This window comes from Coregonus lavaretus, assembly GCF_964263955.1.
Source record: "Coregonus lavaretus genome assembly, contig: HAP1_SCAFFOLD_426, whole genome shotgun sequence".
Lineage (NCBI taxonomy): Eukaryota > Metazoa > Chordata > Actinopteri > Salmoniformes > Salmonidae > Coregonus > Coregonus lavaretus.
In genome coordinates this window covers 139,550-164,481 of record NW_028158557.1, presented here as the reverse complement: position 1 = coordinate 164,481, position 24,932 = coordinate 139,550, and the positions used below count along the sequence as shown (strand labels likewise).

At 45.7% G+C, this 24,932-nt stretch overlaps 1 protein-coding gene across 1 annotated transcript in view; it reads right to left on the bottom strand.

Moving 5' to 3' along the window:
- The window catches only part of LOC311123825 (glutamate receptor 1-like), a gene marked incomplete at both ends in the record, with an annotated part of 105,709 nt that extends 82,489 nt beyond the window's left edge, over positions 1–23,220 (bottom strand). Inside the window, 2 exons of the mRNA XM_084198050.1 lie at positions 22,744–22,878; positions 23,139–23,220. Of these exons, the coding sequence (XP_084054176.1) occupies positions 22,744–22,878; positions 23,139–23,220 (217 nt within the window). The remainder of the gene's footprint in view (positions 1–22,743; positions 22,879–23,138) is intronic.
- Positions 23,221–24,932: the final 1,712 nt, after the last annotated feature.

Genomic DNA, 24,932 nt, shown 5'->3' with positions numbered 1-24,932 from the left:
GTCTCTACTTGTCCTCCTTGTCCTGCTGTCCTCCCTCTCTCTCTCCTTCTCCTCCTTGTCCTGCCGTCTCTACTTGTCCTCCCTGTCCTGCTGTCTCTCCCTCTCCTGCCGTCTGTCTGTCTAACTGTATGTTAGTGCAACAACCTGCCATCTCGCTTGAGGATCTCTGTGGGGTGCTAAACAAACGCTTACCTGGGCAACTGATCAGAACCTGGCTCACCCCACACACACAGACTCACACACAGACTCACACAAAGACTCACACACAGACTCACACACAGACTCACACACAGACTCACGCACACACATAAGCACGCGCACACACACATACAGACCTGTCAGGAGGTACACACACCCCAATTAGCCCTTTGTAATGATCCCTCCATCTGGACAATATAACAAACAGGTGTGGAAGGATGGACCTGCTCTATCTATCTCCAGGAGAAAAGAGAGGAGGATATGAAGGAGATAGGATTATAGAGAGGAAGAGGAGAAGGCGCATGAAAAGATAGGATAGATGGAAGAGCAGGAAGAGATAGGATAGAAGAGGAGGAGGAGGAGTGAGGAGAACAGGCAGAGGAGGAGGAGTAGTGAGGAGGAGAGAGGGGAGGAAGAGAGATGGGGAACTGACAGGAGGAGGAAGAGGAGAAGGAAGAGAGAGTAGAGCATGGGGGAAACATATTGATAGTCCTTTTGTTGTATAAATCAATTTCTGTTGAAGGTCAATACATGTGCTGGTGACATTTAGGGTTCTGGTGTAAAATGTGGCTTGATGCCAGATATAATGTAGACCAGGGGTCTCCAACAGGTCGATCACGATCTACCAGTAGCTTGCAGCCCACCTATGAGTAGCTCGCCAAACAATTCTGAAAGTACATGCAATTTTCACGTGTTCCACTGCAAACTGTCATAAACAAATCTCACAAGCATCAGACACAGCAAGCTCCCAGCTACTATCTAATCAACTCAACTTTGCCATTGTCCCACCCCTGGTTAGCCACTGTTGGCCAAACCTAACACAATATCTGCCAATTCATTTCCAGCAATATTGCCGCTGTCTGTCTGTGTGGTGAGCACGTTTGTCTATCACTCCTCACTCCGTGTGTAGTAAGTTGATGTGATAACCGTCTTGTGGGTTGACAGAAATACTTTCCCCAAAACCTTCTCAATTGAATGTTAACTGCAAAGTAGGCTATCATTTGTGTCTATTATTTGTCATTTGTAAACTTTGCCATGAAATGAGTAGCAGCAGTACAGAACCATCGCTAGACCGGCACATTAGACGGCACATTCCTCACTTGTTGTTGTTTATTAACCATCATTTTACCAGGTATATTGACAGAACACATAGTGCACTACTTTCTCTTGTAGACTAAGGACCCGGGGACGAGTTTACAACATAGTGCACTACTTTCTCTTGTAGACTAAGGACCCGGGGACGAGTTTACAACATAGTGCACTACTTTCTCTTGTAGACTAAGGACCCGGGGACGAGTTTACAACATAGTGCACTACTTTCTCTTGTAGACTAAGGACCCGGGGACGAGTTGACAACATAGTGCACTACTTTCTCTTGTAGACTAAGGACCCGGGGACGAGTTGACAACATAGTGCACTACTTTCTCTTGTACACTAATGAACCGGGGACGAGTTGCAAGGGAGAGGAGAAGAGAAGAATGTGCCTATTTGAAAGCTAGAAAAAAATGAGTAGCTCGCGACATGTTGAATTTTTTAAAAGTAGCTCTCATGCTAGAAAAGTTTGGAGACCCCTGATGTAGACAGTGCATGAAAGCATCAAATATTAAGGACATCACACCCCAAGGTGTTCCCATAAGTCAGTGTAAACAGCACAAACCTAAGGCATCATCTGACTGTGGTCTGTACAGTATGTTAGTGTTGCTGTATGTCGTCTCTCTCTGTCACCAGCAGTACTGTTGTCAAGACAGAACGTTCATTTAGCATCTTCTGGGTGTGTGTACATGACAGGAGCTTCCGAGAGCTGTCGGAAAAAAACAGCTAAACACATGCACACACACGCACGCACACACACGCACACTCGTCAATGTTAAAACAGTTAAAAGAACAACATCAAAAACACACACCTGTCAAAGAAAGAACTGCTAAAGTGGCAGCTAAATATGCTGTTGTCTGTGTGTCTCATTAACACAGGGACAGACAGGGATGTACCAGAGAGAGAGAGGAGGGAGTCTCTCTCTACTGCTTGTCTCTAATGTTACAACATGACAGCTGCCTGCCTGCACTACGTACGTCCTCCTTCTACTGCACTGATACACCACTCAGACACACACACACACATATACACACACACACACTGCTACACCACTCACACACACACACAAATATACTCACACACACACACTGCTACACCACTCACACACACACAAATATACACACACACACACACACTGCTACACCACTCACACACACACACAAATATACACACACACACACACACTGCTACACCACTCACACACACACACACAAATATACACATACACACACACACACTGCTACACCACTCACACACACACAAATATACACACACACACACACTGCTACACCACTCACACACACACACAGATACACACACACACACTGCTACACCACTTACACACACATCCCACTGCATCCCAAGACACATCTCAATCTAACACTAGTCACAACAGAAACACCAGCGGTACTCGGTACGACCGACCCAGAGCTCCTAGCTAAGTGATCCATGCTCTTGTAATAACACAAATACACACACACTTAGTGATCCATCTTATAACACAGTAGTTCAGACAATCACAGTCCATGTATTGCACGCTTGGCTAGCTGGTGAGACACAACACAGGGAGACGTATCATATATACAGTAACAAACTTCAACAGAGAATGAGTTACACAAAATGGGATATGACTCACATACCTGATACAGTGTGTGTGTGTGTGTGTGTGTGTGTGTGTGTGTGTGTGTGTTTGACGTACGTTTTTGACGGAAAGACAATATTTTAACGGCAGGAAAATACTCAAATTGCAATGCTCCGGACCTTGGTAAAAAAGCGCCATAAAATGAGTTTGAATTAACACCGCTGCTTTGAACTGACAACACAGTCTCATTCACACAAGCCACATGCTTATTTCTGTTATATAGGGCCCTATAAAATCTGCTTTATTTTTTGCCTGATTCCGCTTTTCCCAAATTCCATTTTCTCTGTTTAGTTTTTCCAGGTTTGCGTTATTTTCAGTTTTCACTTTCAAAATCACTTTTTAATTGAAAAACTACTAAATTGGATGTTTTAAGTCCACAGCAATGTTTGAACCACATCAGGAGACCACTTTTGAGGTCTGGAAGAAATCTAAGACATTTTTATTTTGGGGTGTAGTAACCCTTTAATTCAAGTGGGCACCAGCCATAGACCTTTGTTTGGTTAGCAATGTTTCTGTAGCGCTCATGTGATTGCAGAGTTTGCAAAACAAATGGCCACTGGATTAATGCAAATAATCATGATATCATTCTGCCAGGTAGGCATGACCCTCAGCGGGGTCGGTAGACACTGGAAACATCTAGTTTTCAGGGATACAGTATCTTCCACATAGCTTCCTTTTCCCCTGAAAACCGGATGTGGGGACTCGCTCAGGTGTTTATTTTACACCTGCTACGTTAGGTTAGGTAGGTATAAATTACTTTGTAGTTAATATTTAATTGAGAAGGTTTTTTGGGAAAGCCTTTCCATCTACCAGAAGACAGTTGTCATTACATTAGCATCACTGCTAACGGCAACACAAAGTGGTAGACAAACACACACACACAGAAAGGGGCATTCCTGTTCTATTGCCTCTTCAGAAAGTTGAAGGAAAATACGAACCACAGATGCATTTTGTTAATATCTTATCATAATCTTGGGGAAATTAATGCATTTTGTAATAAGTTCAATACACTTAGTTGATTTCCTACTAAGTTCAGTACATTATAATATTGTTGAATTCCGTTTTAATGTCTGGATTCCGTGATTCCGTCCGCAACACAGATTTTATAGGGCCCTAGTTAAAGCAACTTAGGGCTTGATTCAATCCGCAGCGCAGAAGATCTTCGTTGTAGTGTGGTTTTTCGATTGCGACTGCATATCAAATCAAATTTGATTTGTCACATGCTTCATAAACAACAGGTGTAGACTAACAGTGAAATGCTTACTTACGGACCCATCCCAACAATGCAAAGAGAGAGAGAGAAAATAGAAAAGAAAATGTAATGACACAAGGATAATAACACAAGGAATAAATCCACAATGAGTAACGATAACTTGGCTATATACACAGGTACCAGTACCAAATTAATAACATGTAATAACAAAGGTTAATAAATCCACAATGAGTAATGCTAACTTGGCTATATACATGGGGTACCAGTACCAAATTAATAACATGTAATAACACAAGGAATAAATCCACAATGAGTAACGATGACTTGGCTATATACATGGGGTACCAGTACCAAGTTGATGTGAAAGGATACGAAGTAATTGAGGTAGATATGTACATATAACTAGGAATAAAGTGACTAGGCAAAAGGATAGATAATAAACAGTAGCAGCAGTGTTTGTGATGAGTCAAAAAAGTTAGTGCAATAACGGTCAGTGCAGATAGTACAGATAGCTACAGTGCATTCGGAAAGTATTCAGAACCCTTCCCTTTTTCCATACTTTGATACATTACAGCCTTATTCTAAAATTGATTTAAAAAATTTAATCCTCAACCTACACACAATACCCCATAATGACAGAGCGAAAACAGTTTTTTGTTTTTCACGTAACAAAATGTGTAAAAAGTCAAGAGGTCTGAATAGTTTCTGAATGCACTGTATTTGGTTAACTATTTAACTGGATATTTAGCAGTATTATGGCTTGGGGGTAGAAGCTGTTCAGGGTCCTGTCGGTTCCAGACTTGGTGCATCGGTACTGCTTCAAATCAAATCAAATTCTATTTGTCACATGCGCCGAATACAACAGGTGTAGACCTTACCGTGAAATGCTTACTTACAAGCCCTTAACCAACAATGCAGTTCAAGAAATAGAGTTAAGAAAATATTTACAAAACAAACTAAAGTAAATAAAATAAAAAAGAACAATCAAATAACAATAATGAGGCTATATACATGGGGTACAGGTACCGAGTCAATGTGCGAGGGTACAGGATAGTCGAGGTAATTTGTACATGTAGGTAGGGGTAAAGTGACTATGCATAGATAATAAACAGTGAGTAGCAGCAGTGTAAAAACAAAGGGGGGAGGGGGGTCAATGTAAATAGTCTGGGTGGCCATTTGATTAATTGTTCAGCAGTCTTATGGCTTGGGGGTAGAAGCTGTTAAGAAGCCTTTTGGTCCTAGACGGCGCTCCGGTACAGCTTGCCGTGCGGTAGCAGAGAGAACAGTCTATGAATTGGGTGGCTGGAGTCTTTGACAATTTTCTGGGCCTTCCTCTGACACCGCCTAGTATATAGGTCCTGGATGGCAGGAAGCTTGTCCCAGTGATGTACGCACTACCCTCTGTAGCGCCTTACGGTCAGATGCCGAGCAGTTGCCATACCAGCTGTAGAACACTTGCCATCTGTAGAACTTTTTGAGGATCTGGGGACCCATGGCAAATCTTTTCAGTCTCCTGAGGGGGAAAATATGTTGTCGTGACCTCTTCACGACTGACTTGGTGTGTTTGGACCATGATAGTTCGTTGGTGATGTGGACACCAAGGAACTTGAAACTCTCGACCTGCTCCACTACAGCCCCGTCGATGTTAATGGGGGCCTGTTCGGCCCACCTTTTCCTGTAGTCCACGATCAGCTCCTTTATCTTGCTTACATTGAGGGAGAGGTTGTTGTCCTGGCACCACACTGCCAGGTCTCTGACCTCCTCCCTATATGCTGTCTCATCGTTGTCGGTGATCAGGCCTACCACTGTTGTGTCGTCAGCAAACTTAATGATGGTGTTGGAGTTGTGTTTGGCCACGCAGTCGTGGGTGAACAGGGAGTACAGGAGGGGACTAAGCACGCACCCCTGAGAGGCCCCAGTGTTGAGGATCAGCATGGCAGATGTATTGTTGCCTACCCTTACCACATGGGGGCGGCCCGTCAGGAAGTCCAGGATCCAGTTGCAGAGGTAGGTGTTTAATCCCAGGGTCCTTAACTTAGTGATGAGCTTGGAGGGCACTGTGGTGTTGAACGAATTGGAGTGGGTCCAGAGTGTCTGGGATGATGGTGTTAATGTGAGCCATGACCAGCCATTCAAAGCATTTCTTGGCTACAGATATGAGTGCAACGGGGCGTTAGTAATTTAGACAGGTTACCTTGGCGTTATTGGGCACAGGGACTATGGTGGTCTGCTTGAAACATGTACAGTGGGGAGAACAAGTATTTGATACACTGCCGATTTTGCAGGTTTTCCTACTTACAAAGCATGTAGAGGTCTGTAATTTTTATCATAGGTACACTTCAACTGTGAGAGACGGAATTTAAAATCCAGAAAATCACATTGTATGATATTTAAGTAATTAATTTGCATTTTATTGCATGACATAAGTATTTGATCACCTACCAACCAGTAAGAATTCCGGCTCTCACAGACCTGTCCGTTTTTCTTTAAGAAGCCCTCCTGTTCTCCACTCATTACCTGTATTAACTGCACCTGTTTGAACTCGTTACCTGTATAAAAGACACCTGTCCACACACTCAATCAAACAGACTCCAACCTCTCCACAATGGCCAAGACCAGAGAGCTGTGTAAGGACATCAGGGATAAAATTGTAGACCTGCACAAGGCTGGGATGGGCTACAGGACAATAGGCAAGCAGCATGGTGAGAAGGCAACAACTGTTGGCGCAATTATTAGAAAATGGAAGAAGTTCAAGATGACGGTCAATCACCCTCGGTCTGGGGCTCCATGCAAGATCTCACCTCGTGGGGCATCAATGATCATGAGGAAGGTGAGGGATCAGCCCAGAACTACACGGCATGACCTGGTCAATGACCTGAAGAGAGCTGGGACCACAGTCTCAAAGAAAACCATTAGTAACACACTACGCCGTCATGGATTAAAATCCTGCAGTGCACGCAAGGTCCCCCTGCTCAAGCCAGCGCATGTCCAGGCCTGTCTGAAGTTTGCCAATGACCATCTGGATGATCCAGAGGAGGAATGGGAGAAGGTCATGTGGTCTGATGAGACAAAAATAGAGCTTTTTGGTCTAAACTCCACTCGCCGTGTTTGGAGGAAGAAGGAGGATGAGTACAACCCCAAGAACACCATCCCAACCGTGAAGCATGAAGGTGGAAACATCATTCTTTGGGGATGCTTTTCTGCAAAGGGGACAGGACGACTGCACCGTATTTAGGGGAGGATGGATGGGGCCATGTATCGCGAGATCTTGGCCAACAACCTCCTTCCCTCAGTAAGAGCATTGAAGATGGGTCGTGGCTGGGTCTTCCAGCATGACAACGACCCGAAACACACAGCCAGGGCAACTAAGGTGTGGCTCCGTAAGAAGCATCTCAAGGTCCTGGAGTGGCCTAGCCAGTCTCCAGACCTGAACCCAATAGAAAATCTTTGGAGGGAGCTGAAAGTCCGTATTGCCCAGCGACAGCCCCGAAACCTGAAGGATCTGGAGACGGTCTGTATGGAGGAGTGGGCCAAAATCCCTGCTGCAGTGTGTGCAAACCTGGTCAAGACCTTCAGGAAACGTATGATCTCTGTAATTGCAAACAAAGGTTTCTGTACCAAATATTAAGTTCTGCTTTTCTGATGTATCAAATACTTATGTCATGCAATAAAATGCAAATGAATTACTTAAAAATCATACAATGTGATTTTCTGGATTGTTGATTCCGTCTCTCACAGTTGAAGTGTACCTATGATAAAAATTACAGACCTCTACATGCTTTGTAAGTAGGAAAACCTGCAAAATCGGCATTGTATCAAATACTTGTTCTCCCCACTGTAGATATTACAGACTGGGTCAGGGAGATGTTGAAAATGTCAGTGAAGACACTTGCCAACTGGTCAGTGCATGCGCTGAGTACACGTCCTGGTTATCCGTCTGGCCCTGTGGCCTTGTGTATATTAACCTGTTTTAAGGTCTTCCTCACTTCGGCTACATATGCAGGATTTACCGTGAGTGCAGTCTCCTTGAATGTCAATCGCGCTATAACACTGATCTTCTGTGCTACGGATTGAATCGAGCCATTAAGCTCCAGCCTCAGCCCCTCTCACCTCAATCCCACAGCCCAGCTGAGACACACCATTCTGGGGCACGGTTCTACCCCTGTGGGGGTGTTTGTGGTGCTGGTGGTGGTGGAGGTGGTGTGTAGGGAATACAAACCAAAACCTTTTTCCAGTTCCCCATTGTGAATCCCCCTCCGTTCCCAAATCCCAAGAATAGTATTTTTAAACACAAAAGCTCCCACCCTCTTATTCCTTCCACATGGTTATTAATAAATATTTATGCCTCTAACTCCGTGGAGTGATGGCTTTGGATGAGCTGCAATGAATAATACATTAAATGCATCTGATGAAGTGCCATCTACTGTAATTGTGCCTGTGTGTGTGTGTGTGTGTGTGTGTGTGTGTGTGTGTGTGTGTGTGTGTGTGTGTGTGTGTGTGTGTGTGTGTGTGTGTGTGTGTGTGTGTGTGTGTGTGTGTGTGTGTGTGTGTGTGTGTGTGTGTGTGTGTGTGTGTGTGTGCCTCCAATAAGCAGTGATCATGCAAACAGACGGAGGAGTACTAAGCAGAGTGTAAGCTGTGATGGGGGAGAATCCGCAGCGGTTTCTCTGTTCTCAATCTTAAACTCCACACACACACACTCTCTCTCTTTCTCTACACGTCTACTCCCAGAGCTAACCAGAGGGACGATACACATCACCACCACACTGCAGAAGAAGAAGAGGAGAGGAGTGTCTCTCCACGTCGAGGCATCACACTGTAGAAGAAGAGGAGAGGAGTGTCTCTCCACGTCGAGGCATCACACTGTAGAAGAAGAGGAGAGGAGTGTCTCTCCACGTCGAGGCATCACACTGTAGAAGAAGAGGAGAGGAGTGTCTCTCCACGTCGAGGCATCACACTGTAGAAGAAGAGGAGAGGAGTGTCTCTCCACGTCGAGGCATCACACTGTAGAAGAAGAGGAGAGGAGTGTCTCTCCACGTCGAGGCATCACACTGTAGAAGAAGAGGAGAGGAGTGTCTCTCCACGTCGAGGCATCACACTGTAGAAGAAGAGGAGAGAAGTGTCTCTCCACGTCGAGGCATCACACTGTAGAAGAAGAGGAGAGAAGTGTCTCTCCACGTCGAGGCATCACACTCATTCTATGATAATACCCATATACCATGGTAATAATACACAAATCTCAAGAGGAGTCCAACTTTATGAAACCCGTCATGTGGGAAGACAATGAAATAGTGCTCTCTCTCCAATCGCCTCTCTTTGTATCTGAGCCGGAGTACACTTCTGCAACATGACTACATTTTGACTCCTGGGCTATCCTAAAGACAGTGAACTATACACTAACATTCATATTCCATACGTCTATGGGGTTGTTATAATCTAACCCTTGTAGTGGTGCTTTGATATGGTGAACAAGAGTCCAGCACCCGGACTAATACGACACCATTTCTGTCCAACAAGCTCTCACAGTCTCCCTGCAGAGTCAGACATTCAAACCCTTGTCCATAAACTTCACATTTTGAAGGTTAAATGTAGCCGTTAATTCCGAATGGTTAAGTTAAGGTTTAAGGTTTGGGATAGGGATAGGGTTCAAACAAAAAACAAAAAACGAGTGCCTATCACTGGGATTGAACGCCCATCCACAACGCTCTAGCAAAGCACAAGCCTACTTGGGGAGATTCTCGTTTGGGCAAAAGACTGTCCTCCATCCTCTCTCCTCCGTCCACTCTCCCCTCCTCCATTGCCACCTTTCATCAAGGATACTCATGTGTATCCTACCATGGAAGAGTTTTGAAATCTGCCAGAGGACCCTCTCATTTCAAGCAAGTGCATTTCCCTCCACCTTCACTCTCCTCGCCGACTCTCCTCGATTACTTTGACCTTTTTCAAAAGGAGGCGAGAGAGGACGGAGGAGAGAGGACACAGGAGGGGAGCAAATCTAATTGATAAAAGGCATTGATGATAATAGTGCTCACCGTTGCACCTAGTGGCCGGTTCTGACGTCATCTCCTGACGTCTTGCTTACCTGGACAGACGTCTAATTTCGCATGTGGATTTGAGCGATTCCTCTGCTCTGTGATCCCAGTGACATCATCCCAGCACTCCAACATTCCATCACATACAGTACAGTACTATAGTAATAATTCCTGTGTGACCAATAGGTCAGTGGTTTTCAAACCGCCCCCAGCCGTTTCACAATGTTCTTGTAGCCCTGAACTGGAGAGGTTTGAGAACCTCTGCTCTAGACCAGGCTATAATACTGTAGTACTAATTCCTGTTGGTCCTCTAGACCAGGCTATAGTACTGTAGTACTAATTCCTGTTGGTCCTCTAGACCAGGCTATAGTACTGTAGTACTAATTCCTGTTGGTCCTCTAGACCAGGCTATAGTACTGTAGTACTAATTCCTGTTGGTCCTCTAGACCAGGCTATAGTACTGTAGTACTAATTCCTGTTGGTCCTCTAGACCAGTGTCAAGAATGCTGTAGGTGGGTGTAGTGGTGGAATCAAACGCAGGACACCGAAGTATAGTCCAAAAGACTTTAGTCAATCTCCAACAAGGAAAAAATACAAAACAGACTTGCCCGAAGGCGAAATTACGCACGAAGGCGAACAAAACAAAAGGCGCACTAAACAGGTGCGATAAACGCTCCAACGCAGTGGAGGAAAGCTCAACCGAGCGAAAATGCAAAATACCAGCCCAACACACGACAGACCTAAATCAATAACACACAACACTAGACAAACACAACGAGAAACTTATAGGACACTAATTACGCTAAACGAGAACAGGTGTCACAACATACAGACAAAAGCAAACGAACATGAAACATACAACGGTGGCAGCTAGTATTCCGGAGACAACGTACGCCGAAGCCTGCCCGAACAAGGAAGAGAGGCAGCCTCGGCCGAAACCGTGACAGTACCCCCCCCTTGACGCGCGGTTCCAGACGTGCGCCGACTCCGGCCTCGGGGACGACCCGGAGGACGCGGAGCAGGGTGCGTCGGGTGGCCACGATGGAATTCCGTCAGGAGAGACGGGTCCAAAATGTCTCTCCTCGGCACCCAGCACCGCTCCTCCGGACCGTACCCCTCCCACTCCACTAGATATTGGAGACCCCACATCCGACGTCTCGAATCCAAGATGGACCTCACGGAGTACGCCGGTGCCCCCTCGATGTCCAATGGGGGCGGAGGAGTCTCCCTGATCTCACTTTCTTGGAGTGGGCCAGCTACCACCGGCCTGAGAAGGGACACATGGAACGAGGGGTTAATACTTTTATATTCAACAGGTAGTTGTAATTTGTAACACACCTCGTTCAACCTTCCCAGGACTTTAAATGGCCCTACAAACCGCCGACCCAGTTTCCGACAGGGCAGGCGGAGGGGCAGGTTTCTGGTAGAGAGCCAGACTCGATCACCAGGTGCGTACACCGGTCCCTCACTGCGGTGGAGATCGGCGCTCGCCTTATGACATCGGAGGGCCCGCTGCAGGTGGACGTGTGCAGCGTTCCATGTCTCCTCCGAGCGCCGCGCCCACTCATCCACCGCAGGAGCCTCGATCTGGCTCTGCTGCCAAGGTGCCAGAACCGGCTGGTAACCTAACACACATTGGAAAGGGGTTAGGTTAGTGGAGGAATGGCGTAGGGAATTCTGGGCCATTTCGGCCCAGGGAACGTACCTTGCCCACTCCTCCGGCCGGTCCTGGCAGTATGTTCTAAGAAACCTACCCACATCCTGGTTCACACGTTCCACCTGCCCATTACTCTCCGGGTGGTAACCCGAGGTGAGGCTCACCGAGACCCCCAACCGCTCCATAAAAGCTCTCCAGACTCTGGAGGTAAATTGGGGACCTCGATCAGACACAATATCCTCGGGTACCCCGTAGTGCCGGAACACATGGGTGAATAGGGCTTCGGCCGTTTGCAGGGCGGTAGGAAGGCCCGGCATGGGGAGCAAACGACAGGCCTTAGAAAACCGGTCCACAACGACCAGTATAGTGGTATTTCCCTGTGAAGGAGGAAGGTCAGTAAGGAAATCCACCGAGAGGTGGGACCATGGTCGTTGTGGAATGGGCAGGGGTAGTAACTTACCCCTAGGCAGATGTCTAGGCGCCTTACACTGGGCGCACACCGAGCAGGAGGAAACATAAACCCTCACATCCCTTGCCAACGTGGGCCACCAGTACTTGGTACTAAGACAGTGCACTGTCCGGCCGATACCCGGGTGTCCAGAGGAGGGTGACGTGTGAGCCCAATAGATCAATCGATCCCGAACCTCGAGCGGAACGTACTTCCGACCCTCCGGGCATTGCGGTGGACTAGGGTTGGTGCGTAACGCCCGCTCGAGCTCAGCATCGACCTCCCACACTACCGGTGCCACCAGACACGACTCCGGCAGTATGGGAGTGGGCTCCACGGACCTCTCTTCCGTGTCATACCGCCGAGACAGCGCATCTGCCTTACCGTTCTGTGACCCAGGGATGTACGTGATCTTAAATGTAAACCGGGTCAAAAACATATTCCATCTTGCCTGCCGAGGGTTTAGCCTCCTCGCTGCCCGGATGTACTCCAGGTTACGGTGGTCCGTCAAAATGAGGAAAGGGTGTTGAGCCCCCTCAAGCCAGTGCCTCCACACCTTTAGGGCCTGTACCACGGCTAACAGCTCCCTGTCCCCTACGTCATAGTTTCGCTCCGCCGGACTGAGCTTCTTGGAATAAAAGGCACAGGGGCGGAGTTTAGGTGGCGCGCCTGACCGTTGTGAAAGCACGGCTCCTATACCGGCCTCAGACGCGTCCACTTCTACTTGAAATGGTAAAGAGGGATCCGGATGCGCCAGCACCGGGGCCGAGGTAAACAGGTCCTTCAGCCTCCCAAACGCCCTGTCCGCCTCGGCAGACCACTGCAGACGCACCGGACCCCCCTTCAAAAGAGACGTGATGGGAGCTGCCACCTGTCCAAAACCCCGGATAAACCTCCAGTAGTAATTCGCAAACCCCAAAAACTGCTGCACCTCTTTCACAGTGGTTGGTGTTTGCCAATTACGCACGGCTGACACCCGGTCTACCTCCATCTTCACCCCTGACGCAGACAACTGATACCCCAAAAAGGAGACGGACTCCTGGAAAAACAGACACTTCTCTGCCTTAACATACAGGTCGTGCTCCACCAGCCTCCGCAACACTCTGCGCACCAGGGCCACATGCTCGACACGGGTAGGCGAGTACACGAGAATGTCATCTATGTACACAACGACCCCCTGCCCCTGCATGTCCCTGAAGATCTCATCCACGAATGATTGGAAAACTGACGGAGCGTTCATCAACCCGTATGGCATGACAAGATACTCGTAATGGCCCGAGGTGGTACTAAAGGCTGTCTTCCATTCATCGCCCTCCCTGATGCGCACCAAGTTGTACGCGCTCCTGAGATCTAATTTAGTGAAGAAACGCGCCCCATGCAAGGACTCAGTCATGGTCGCAATCAGCGGGAGTGGATAACTGTACTTCACCGTGATCTGATTGAGACCACGGTAATCGATGCACGGGCGTAAACCACCATCCTTCTTCTTCACAAAAAAGAAACTCGAGGACGCAGGGGAAGTGGAAGGCCGTATGTATCCTTGTCTCAGAGATTCGTCTATGTAAGTCTCCATAGCTTTTTTCTCCTCCTGAGACAGAGGATACACATGGCTCCGTGGGAGCGCAGCTCCTGCCTGGAGGTCTATCGCACAATCTCCCTGCCTATGGGGTGGCAACCGCGTCGCCCTCGACTTACTAAACGCGATAGCCAAATCCCCATACTCAGGGGGAACGTGCAATGCGGGCACATGGTTTGGACTCTCCACCGAGGTAGCCCCTACGGAAACGCCCAAACATCGACCCACACACTGGGCAGACCACTCCATCAGAGCCCTCTCCTGCCACGAAATAGATGGGTTATGGGTACTCAACCAGGGCATGCCCAGCACCACCGGATACGCAGGCGAGTCAATCAGAAATAGCTGAATCATCTCCTGATGACCCCCCTGCGCACACATCCTAAGTGGCGCAGTGACTTCCCTGATCAAGCCCGCACCCAACGGACGGCTATCTAGGGCATGAACGGGGAAAGGGACATCAACAGGAAGAAGGGGAATCCCTAAGGCTAAACAAAACTTCTTATCAACAAAATTCCCAGCCGCGCCTGAATCTACCAGCGCCTTATGCTGGGAATGAGGTGCTACCTGTGGAAAACTCACAGGTATACAGAAATGTGCAACAGAGAGCTCTGGGTGAGTGGGGCGCCTACTCACCTGGAAGGAATCCCCAGTGCGGGACCTGTCGTCCTCTCCCCTAGGAGGCCATCCCCAGCACCTAGCCGCGGTGTGTCCTCCCCGACCACAGTTGGTGCAGGAGATGGACCCCCTAGTAAGCCGACCCCTCCTCTCTCTAGCGCCAGCGCCCCCGAGCTCCATGGGGCACGGCTCGGAGGCGCTGGAGGGTGAAATGGACGGACCCCCCTCGGGACGTCCGCGGGTAGCTAGCAGGTTATCCAGCCTGATGGACATGTCGACCAACTGGTCGAACGAGAGGCTGGTGTCCCTACAGGCCAGCTCCCGACGGACGTCCTCTCGTAGACTACATCTGTAGTGATCGACGAGAGCCCGCTCATTCCACCCTGCATCTGCCGCTAGAGTACGGAATTCGAGGGCGAACTCCTGGGCACTCCTCCTCCCCTGCCGGAGGAAGACCAGACGCTCCCCCGCCGCTTTCCCCTCCGGGGGATGGTCAAACACCGCCCTGAAGCGGCGGGAGAACTCGTCGTATGTGATGGTGTCCGCGTCGATCCTCCTCCACTCCGCGTTGGCCCATTCCAACGCCTTCCCGGAAAGGCAGGAGATCAGGGCGGACACGCTCTCATGTCCCGAGGGCGCCGGGTGCACGGTGGCCAGGTACAGCTCCACCTGGAGAAGGAATCCCTGACACCCGGCCGCGGTCCCATCGTAGGCCCTCGGGAGCGAGAGTCGGACTCCTCGGGGTTCCGGTGCGGGAATGGGCTGACTGGCCGATGGTGCTGGCAGGGAGGATGGTGGTGGAGGCGTCCCCCAGCCTCGGATGGTGGTGATCACCTCCTGCAGTGCGGTCCCCATCTGCAGGATCTGGTTACTTTGTTCCCGGACCTTGTCCTCCAGCGTCGCCTGGGCTGCTGCGGCTCCTGCTGATTCCATTCTTCAAGGTGTGTTATTCTGTCAAGAATGCTGTAGGTAGGTGTAGTGGTGGAATCAAACGCAGGACACCGAAGTATAGTCCAAAAGACTTTAGTCAATCTCCAACAAGGAAAAAATACGAAACAGACTTGCCCGAAGGCGAAATTACGCACGAAGGCGAACAAAACAAAAGGCGCACTAAACAGGTGCGATAAACGCTCCAACTCAGTGGAGGAAAGCTCAACCGAGCGAAAATGCAAAATACCAGCCCAACACACGACAGACCTAAATCAATAACACACAACACTAGACAAACACAACGAGAAACTTATAGGACACTAATTACGCTAAACGAGAACAGGTGTCACAACATACAGACAAAAGCAAACGAACATGAAACATACAACGGTGGCAGCTAGTATTCCGGAGACAACGAACGCCGAAGCCTGCCCGAACAAGGAAGAGAGGCAGCCTCGGCCGAAACCGTGACAACCAGGCTATAATGCTGTATTACTAATTCCTGTTGGTCCTCTAGGCCAGGCTATAATACTGTAGTACTAATTCCTGTTGGTCCTCTAAACCAGGCTATAATACTGTAGTACTAATTCCTGTTGGTCCTCTAGACCAGGCTATAATACTGTAGTACTAATTCCTGTTGGTCCTCTAGACCAGGCTATAATACTGTAGTACTAATTCCTGTTGGTCCTCTAAACCAGGCTATAATACTGTAGTACTAATTCCTGTTGGTCCTCTAGACCAGGCTATAATACTGTAGTACTAATTCCTGTTGGTCCTCTAGGCCAGGCTATAATACTGTAGTACTAATTCCTGTTGGTCCTCTAAACCAGGCTATAATACTGTAGTACTAATTCCTGTTGGTCCTCTAGACCAGGCTATAATACTGTAGTACTAATTCCTGTTGGTCCTCTAGACCAGGCTATAATACTGTAGTACTAATTCCTGTTGGTCCTCTAAACCAGGCTATAATACTGTAGTACTAATTCCTGTTGGTCCTCTAGACCAGGCTATAATACTGTAGTACTAATTCCTTTTGGTCCTCTAGGCCAGGCTATAATACTGTAGGACTAATTCCTGTTGGTCCTCTAGGCCAGTAGATTTGAAGAGAAAGCTCTTTTATATCCCTTTATTGATCTGGATGTCTTTGTGTGGCCTCAGTCCATTGATCAGACCTGGCTTAGGGCTCTCACACACACACACACACACGCACACGCGCACACAGACACACACACACATGCACACACTTCCTTTAAAGGCCCTCAGAGAGAAGAGAAATACTGCAGCAGAAGATTATAGTGACAACATGAATCTTCTTAGCTATGGATTACAATTAGGGTTAATAGATGTTGTTGTGACGTTAGAGCTGGTTGGTTTGGTCAGTCATAGAAATAACATTACTAGAATAGATCATTGTGGTAATCATATTACTAATACTATTTATTTTAGTATCTCTATGTGGTAACTAAGAAGGTTACCCAAAAAAAACAGACGCTTCTTTTTAGCCTGATATTTATTACAGTTATGAAGGAATTGTTATTTTATTCATGTGTTTTAATTGTGAATGTTGGTTTTGTCGTACATGGCTAACAATTCTTATTACAAGTATTTAATTTTAATGTAACATTTTATTTTGTTTATGATATCTCTTCACCAGATAACCAACGTTAAAGCAACACCTCCCAACATATTAATGCAGCACCACACAGGAGTTATGCCATAATGCCTGCAGGAGATTTGACGTGAAAGCAGCTGTTTATGCCTCCACTCCGTCCCTATTCTAAAGCCAGTCAATAGCAGATTATGGTAATGTGAACGCTAACCAACGGGAAGACTGGCTCAAGGTATCCATTCCACTGCAGTTATATCTAACCATGGAAACATGTAGAAAGAGAGTCAAGCTAGATCTTCCTATGAACATGTAGGCTACACACACAAACACGCATGGAAACACACACACACACACACACACACACACACAACACACAGACGAACAAACATACACACACAGGGCGTGCACACACACACACGCTGTCGATGACTCAACAGGAGAAATACATAATCGTTCCCTCAACGTCAGCCATTTTCCTTCTACACCATCTATTCTGTTCTGTGTGTTCTCTCACCTTTACTAGTCCCCCAACCCCAACCGTTACACTCCCTAAAGCCCTACTCTGTCTCCCTCAGCAGGTGTTGGGGAGGGGGGATGCAGGGGGTGAGGGTAGGGGGAGGCAGGGGGAGGGCTGGAGGAAGTGGGTGGTCATATAGGTTGCATCCCAAATGGCACCCTATTCCCTATATAGGCCCTATGAGCCTTGGTCAAAAGTGGTGCACTAAATAGGGCATAGGGTCCCATTTGGGGTGCAAGCCATACAGGCCTTAGCCCCGCTGATGAGTACCTCCCTCATCCGGTGGAGCTCCATTCATCCACAGGCACAAAGAGCCATTCAGCCACTGCCTCTAACTGCCTTTAACCGTCATAGCCCACAACTGCCCAGGCTTATTCACACACACACACAGACACACATACAGATGCACACACACACACACGCACGCAAGCACACACACACACACACACACAGACACACCCAGATGCACACACACAGACAGATGAAGAAATGCACACACACACGGATGAACTTTCATTCATACCCACACTAAGCAGGTCATCATAAAGTCAAGATTACAAATTGTATTGTAATGTTAATCTTTTCTACATCCTCTTGAAGCAAAGACACAGAGAGAAATGGCGTCCCTGTCTAATGTACATCACCTTTTCCAGAGTCATTGTTTATGCCTGTTATTTACATTTTAGTCATTTAGCAGACGCTCTTATCCAGAGCAACATACACGAGCAATTAGGGTTAAGTGTTCAAGGGCACTTCGACAAATGTTTCACCTAGTCGGCTCAGGATTATGCTCTAACCATTAGGCTACATGATGCGTGTCACATCAAAGCCTGGCTGTCTCAGCTAACAGGATCTGATCTGTCCCTTCATGTCAGGGAGGAGCGGGATCACTGCTCCCTCACCACAATCTGGGAATGTGTTGTCATCACAGCGGCTGCCAATACCCAGCTCAGCTCAAGGGTTGTTTAGCACAAAAAATTGTTTAGAAATTCAAGTGGCCGTTAAAAGCCTCAGACAAGCTAGGTTTCCATCCAATTGTTGACAGATCTTCATGTGAATATTCTCAAATCTGCCTAAAACAATATGTGCATTTCCCCACCAGATATGTTTCCATCAAATCTAATTGTTGCAGGTAAAAGGCTGTGCCTGATGAAGTACTGCACATAAAAATAACTTATGCAAGGTTAAATTCCCTTATACCGAATAAAAAATACAAGTTAAATGGGTTTCCCATCACATTTTCAACTCTACTGATGGTTTCCTCACAACAAAATGGCATTATATAGGGAGTGTGCCCACTCTGGTATTGGCATGTGCGCTCTAGCCAACAGCAGATACAGTGCAGGTATAGACTACATGATGACATTATTATGGACAAAAGAGAGAGATATTTTTATTTGTCAAAAGGCAGCCAAGCATCAATTATCATGTCACCAGAATAAGACCCTCAATATTTATTGGAAAGGAGCATCAAGCTCATCACCGTGCACTTTCACCACCCTGTGAAGTTCATCATAACTTATTTAATTGGTAGCCTAATAAACTGCATGCTTTCCTGACGAGATCGCGTGACTCCAAGTTTACTTCAATATGATGTTTATTCTATCAAAATTTGCACATAGAAGTGTTTCCACCGACATTTTCTCGCATAATTTATTTTATCGACACGAAAAGATCCCACCGTATTATGTTTTGTCAACATTTGGGAAGTTTACTAAAACATGTTCTGTTTCCATCAGGCCTGTCATGACCTTTTTTATCCGACCAGTACTTTACTCACCTAAAGGGGTTGGATGGAAACCCGGTTTGTGACACAAATGTGATGGGTCAAAATGTGACATACAAAAAACCCTTGGGGCATAAATGACAGGGAGATGAACACCATTTGTGAAAGCATACACATTTCACATTTCTGGCTCAAGTTTGAATGGGAATTCCTCATGAAAGTGTTCATTTAGTTTAAGATGAGGAAAAATACACTCCCCCTAATCTCCAGCTGTGTCAGCTATGACGTAGGCTACATTAAAGCAGTTATGACAGGGGTAATGACATTCCTACATGACATCATTGTGTAATGGTTCCATTGACTGTTCTGATAAACATGCTGTATCTTCCCCCTCGTGCCGTATTTGTGTGTGTGTGTGTGTGTGTGTGTGTGTGTGTGCGTGTGTGTGTGTGTGCGTGTGTGTGTGTGTGTGCGTGCGTGCGTGCGTGCGTGCGTGTGTGTGTGTGTGTGTGTGGCCTACCATGTTCACTTCTGTCTTCATTCACAGAGCTACATCATTACTAAGGCCATGATGGGATTGTTTACGTTTCATTAGAGCGCAGTATCTAAGACCGTAGTCTGAGAGATGGGGGTGAGGGGGGTGAGGAAGATGAGGAGGTAAACCTTATTTGGAGTGTGAGGAGGGGGTAGTCCTTGTTAGTTATTGCTGGAGAGAGGGATATGGACACAGACAGTAGGGTAGGCTAAACCATGTCCCTGTCCATCCAACTGATGATCTACACTACATTGTCATCTAAGGATGGACATTTATAAGATCCTTCCCATATAAGTGTATGGAAGCAGTGCACCCATATTTCAAATGTATGGCTCTGTAGTTTGAATAGGAATCCCTCATGAGCTGTTATGGTCATAGTGCATTAGATATCATATTTTACAGTCATGTTGCATTAGATATCATGTGTTACAGTCATATTGCATTAGATATCATGTGTTACAGTCATATTGCATTAGCTATCATATGTTACAGTCATATTGCATTAGATATCATGTGTTACAGTCATATTGCATTATATATCATGTGTTGTCATATTGCATTATATATCATATGTTACAGTCATACTGCATTAGATATCATGTGTTACAGTCATATTGCATTAGATATAATGTGTTACAGTCATACTGCATTAGATATCATGTGTTACAGTCATACTGCATTAGATATCATGTGTTACAGTCATACTGCATTAGATATAATGTGTTACAGTCATACTGCATTAGATATCATGTGTTACAGTCAAATGGCATTAGATATCATATGTTACAGTCATATTACATTAGATATCATATGTTACAGTCATAGTGCATTAGATATCATGTGTTACAGTCATATTGCATTAGATATCATGTGTTACAGTCAAATGGCATTAGATATCATATGTTACAGTCATATTACATTAGATATCATATGTTACAGTCATATTGCATTAGATATCATATGTTACAGTCATATTGCATTAGATATCATATGTTACAGTCATATTGCATTAGATATCATTTGTTATGGTCATATTGCATTAGATATCATATGTTACAGTCATATTGCATTAGATATCATATGTTACAGTCATATTGCATTAGATATCATATGTTACAGTCATATTACATTAGATATCATATGTTACAGTCATATTGCATTAGATGTAATTTGTTAAGGTCATATTGCATTAGATATCATATGTTACAGTCATATTGCATTAGATATCATGTGTTACAGTAATATTGCATTAGATATCATGTGACTTAAAACACATCAACGGTTTCCTTTTCTTGTCAAAAGGGAACTGTGTCTCTATGAGGCAGAGATCAGAGGAAAAGTATGTGAAACAGAATAAAAACGCTCTTTAAATTCAAGTCTTGTCTCAGAGTAGGAACAAAACACAGAGACAACACGGTTATCAATGTCTGAAGACTCTGCCGGTGAAACTGAATGTTGCACTTCAAGCAGTCCTGAGGAGACTAGTGTGGAAAGAGAGAGTTGTCAGGGAGGAGAATCTATTGGGTATGTTTCATCTGGTGCCAGCACCCAGCTGCATAGGCCTGATGCACATTTAAGAGTGCCCAACATGGAGCACCTGGGATATAGCCTACCTTTAGACTTACCAACAAGATAAATAAATAAAAACTCAAGGGCACCTTGGTGTTTAAAATCGCAAAAGTTAAGGTTGGCACACACAAAAATAAACATAACTCCAGAAATGAAGTTATTTTTCGTTTTTATGTTTTTTTCTTGATTTTCAGCAGACTGGGGGGTTAATTGGGCAACCAGATCACCTTGGTCTTTAAAACATGTTACAAAATCGCGTCAGTGACTGCATCTGTTAAGGGAAGGTGACTGTGACACTACTGCTAAAACGATTAGGTTAAATATGATTTGATTTGGGCATCAACAGAGCAGACAGGCTGTGCGATGACGACACGTGATCGATTCGTTGGTTGATGTACTTACAAGAGATAACGTCTTAACTGCTTTGACCGGTGACAGCCATTGATCCGCGGTGCTTTGCAATAAACTATAAATCCTCCTTCCTACGCGCCTGAGTGTCACCTTACACGCTCGCCCCCGTGTAAATGAGCTCATCCATAAAGAAGATGATGTCCAAGGGTGAACAAATGAAAGGTCTACTATGCAATATTTCTCCTACAGTGTTCCATTCATTAGAACCCTGATTTAGAGGTATTCCTGAAACGCACAGAGACTACCTTATGAAGTTGAGTGAGTCACGGCGGTTGGAGCCATTTGAGCGGTATGGCGTAGTAGGCTAGGCTACTGTAATGAGAAAGCGAACCTGAGCCGCGCGCTTAACACTTTAATGAAGTAGCTGGTGCCAGCTGAAGCTAAACGAATACAAATCCGTCGCTTATTAGGAACAGGGCTTTGTGGGAACAGGTTTCTCCTGAATGTCGGTGGGAAAGGGGGGCTGGTTGATCTGCGCTAACGCAAGATCATATTTCAAGCGCAGGAAGCGCATGTTGGCTTGTGTAGGCTAAATGGGGGAAGGGTGTCAAAAATTAATACTTCTTTACAAATATATAACCACTTTGTTGCGTCTGTTTCTATTGTGTGTAGCCTACATGGATACTACGGATATGGGTAGATTTGTCCGAAAAATCTGTTCATTGCACTCTGACGAGAGAGAGCGAGAGAGAAAGCGATGCACAAAAGCACACATTCTCGGACCCTCTTTACAGTGAGAGAATAACCAGCTGTAAATGCATATATGATATCTCCATCTATCAATGACAGACACATCTAAATAGAAGGCTAATAATTTCAGGACAAGCGTTGGCCAGTGATCTCGATGAGCAGGAGGACAACAACAGATTGATCGTATGAATAAATAACCCATGAGGCAAACTGAGAAATAACTGGGAAGGATGGGTGGAATGGGGAGACCAGAGACCGTGGAGAAAAGGCTAAACTTACAGGCATATGTCATTGAGAAGCTGTTGCCCATCTTGACCATATCCACCTGCGGCACCAGTTTGGGGATATCCTGGTGGTGCGAGAGCGCGAACCGAAACACCTCATATTCGTGAGATTCGGTTGGGAATAGTCCCCCTGTGAAAGATACAGAATCAACGGTTATTTATAAAACGTCTCTCTGCAAACAAAACGCTAACACAGAACAGATCAATATTTCCGGACTGTTTTATATGCAAAATATGCAAAATACGTTGAATACAACTTTATAGCCTCAGAAAAGGCATATTTGTCCATACAAATAGGCCTATGCCAAGAAACCAAATGTGTAGCCTAAATAAATAAACAATTCAAATAATTTTGCCAGACTTAAGTTTACGCGTGGGTTTTTCACCTACCTATATTGATGTTACTTGGAAAACTTGAACCCAAGCACATCCCCAGAAAACTGGTGTACAGGAGGGTGAAGCTTCGCTGCATATTTCCTTTTGCATTGGCGAAGAAAAAAGAGCCGAAATCCAAGCATAGGTCTTTCCTTGGTGAGTTAGTGTATACCTCCTCTTCCCCACTCCTTTTTTCCCAGTTGCAGATGCTCTTACAACAACATCGATCCAACGTCGAGAGAGAGCGTTCAACTGCAGTCACTGTCTTCTCTCTCCTCTACTCTCGCTCTTTCTCTCGCGCGCTGCTGATGCCCGAGTGTCCTCCGCTGCTATGATACGGAGCAGTGACTTCAACTCGAGCTCCTACCTACTGAACGCACCCACGAGTCGCGCGCGGAGGGATGTCGCGGGCGCTCTGTTTTTATTTTGTTTTATACACTTGGAATTGGATTCAAACTGTCATAATGGCTATGGTTCCTTGGTTCATCTAGTGTTTTATTAGTGTATCACGTTTTCTTACATTTTAATTTGACATCATTCTACATAATCCACTCAAATGCATCTATGGGGGAATTATGCACCACATAATCTTTGCGTAATTGCACTGTCTACGCATCCGCACCAGTGGCGATTTTAGCATGTAAATCTGGGTGGGGCAAAGTCCAATTTTTGTTGTTGTTGATGGATGCCAGCAAAGCCACTACACAACACAACACTAAGCAATACCTTAATTGCACTAGAACGGTGACAAACGGTGGCCACAAACTGTTAAGGCCTACATAAAGCTGTCCCAACGGCAGAGCATTCCTTTCAGCACCATGGAGTGAATCCTTACCACCGCTACACCTGGCTATCAGCGGAACCTTGTGTGGCAGCGAAACAGTTCATTCAGCCTCATTTACTGCCTTTTAAAAAACCATAGCTGATATGGTTGACTTGCTTAAACAAATGTGGTTACTACTGACTCCTTGTGGATTTGTAAAAACCGCATTCTCCTTCAATAATAACGAAAGCCAAAATTAGTTTTGAGTTTTGAACCATACACAAACATTATTACATTTATCTTCAGTAAATTCATCATGTTTATTCTTATATCATTAACACTTAGCTCTAAGTATAAGCAAGTGCAAGCAAACGAGCTGCGACGAGGTAGGCCTATTCGTTCAGCACTTTCAAAATGGACACTGACAGAAATTCAGTTAGATGTTGAGACCTTATATGTTGAGACCTTAACTTCACTCTACTTTGTCACCACAGAGAGAGAGAGAGAGAGAGCGAGAGAGAGAGAGAGAGAGAGACTCGGTTAGCCTACATTTGAAATATTTTATTAGTCCTATTTTGTCTAAAACGGAAGGAAAATACAATCATGAGGATCCACTTTTATATACAATATACCGACGCACAGACAGCGCATTGCGCAAACAAAACATCCCTCGCAATATCAACTGGAATTGCATGGATCTATTACTGAACTTTTTGTTGAAAATAAATATTTGAATGGAAAGACACTGTCACTGGCAAACATGGTTACAGACCCGACAACATTATATAGTATCTCCACCTCGTCAGTAAAAGCACATGAGCTAATTATAATACACTAATTTAGCAAAACAATGAAATCATTCCAACATTGCCTAAAATGATGAATAAGATACTAATGAGACAGACCTCTATAAGCAATAGGCCTATAACAATTGAGATGTACAAACCATGGCATAAGGGAAGGATGAGCAGATAAGAGGCAATCTGTAATAACATTAATGAGGGAGTTAAGATGGACATAGTCAATGTAACTATTTGTTCAGCACT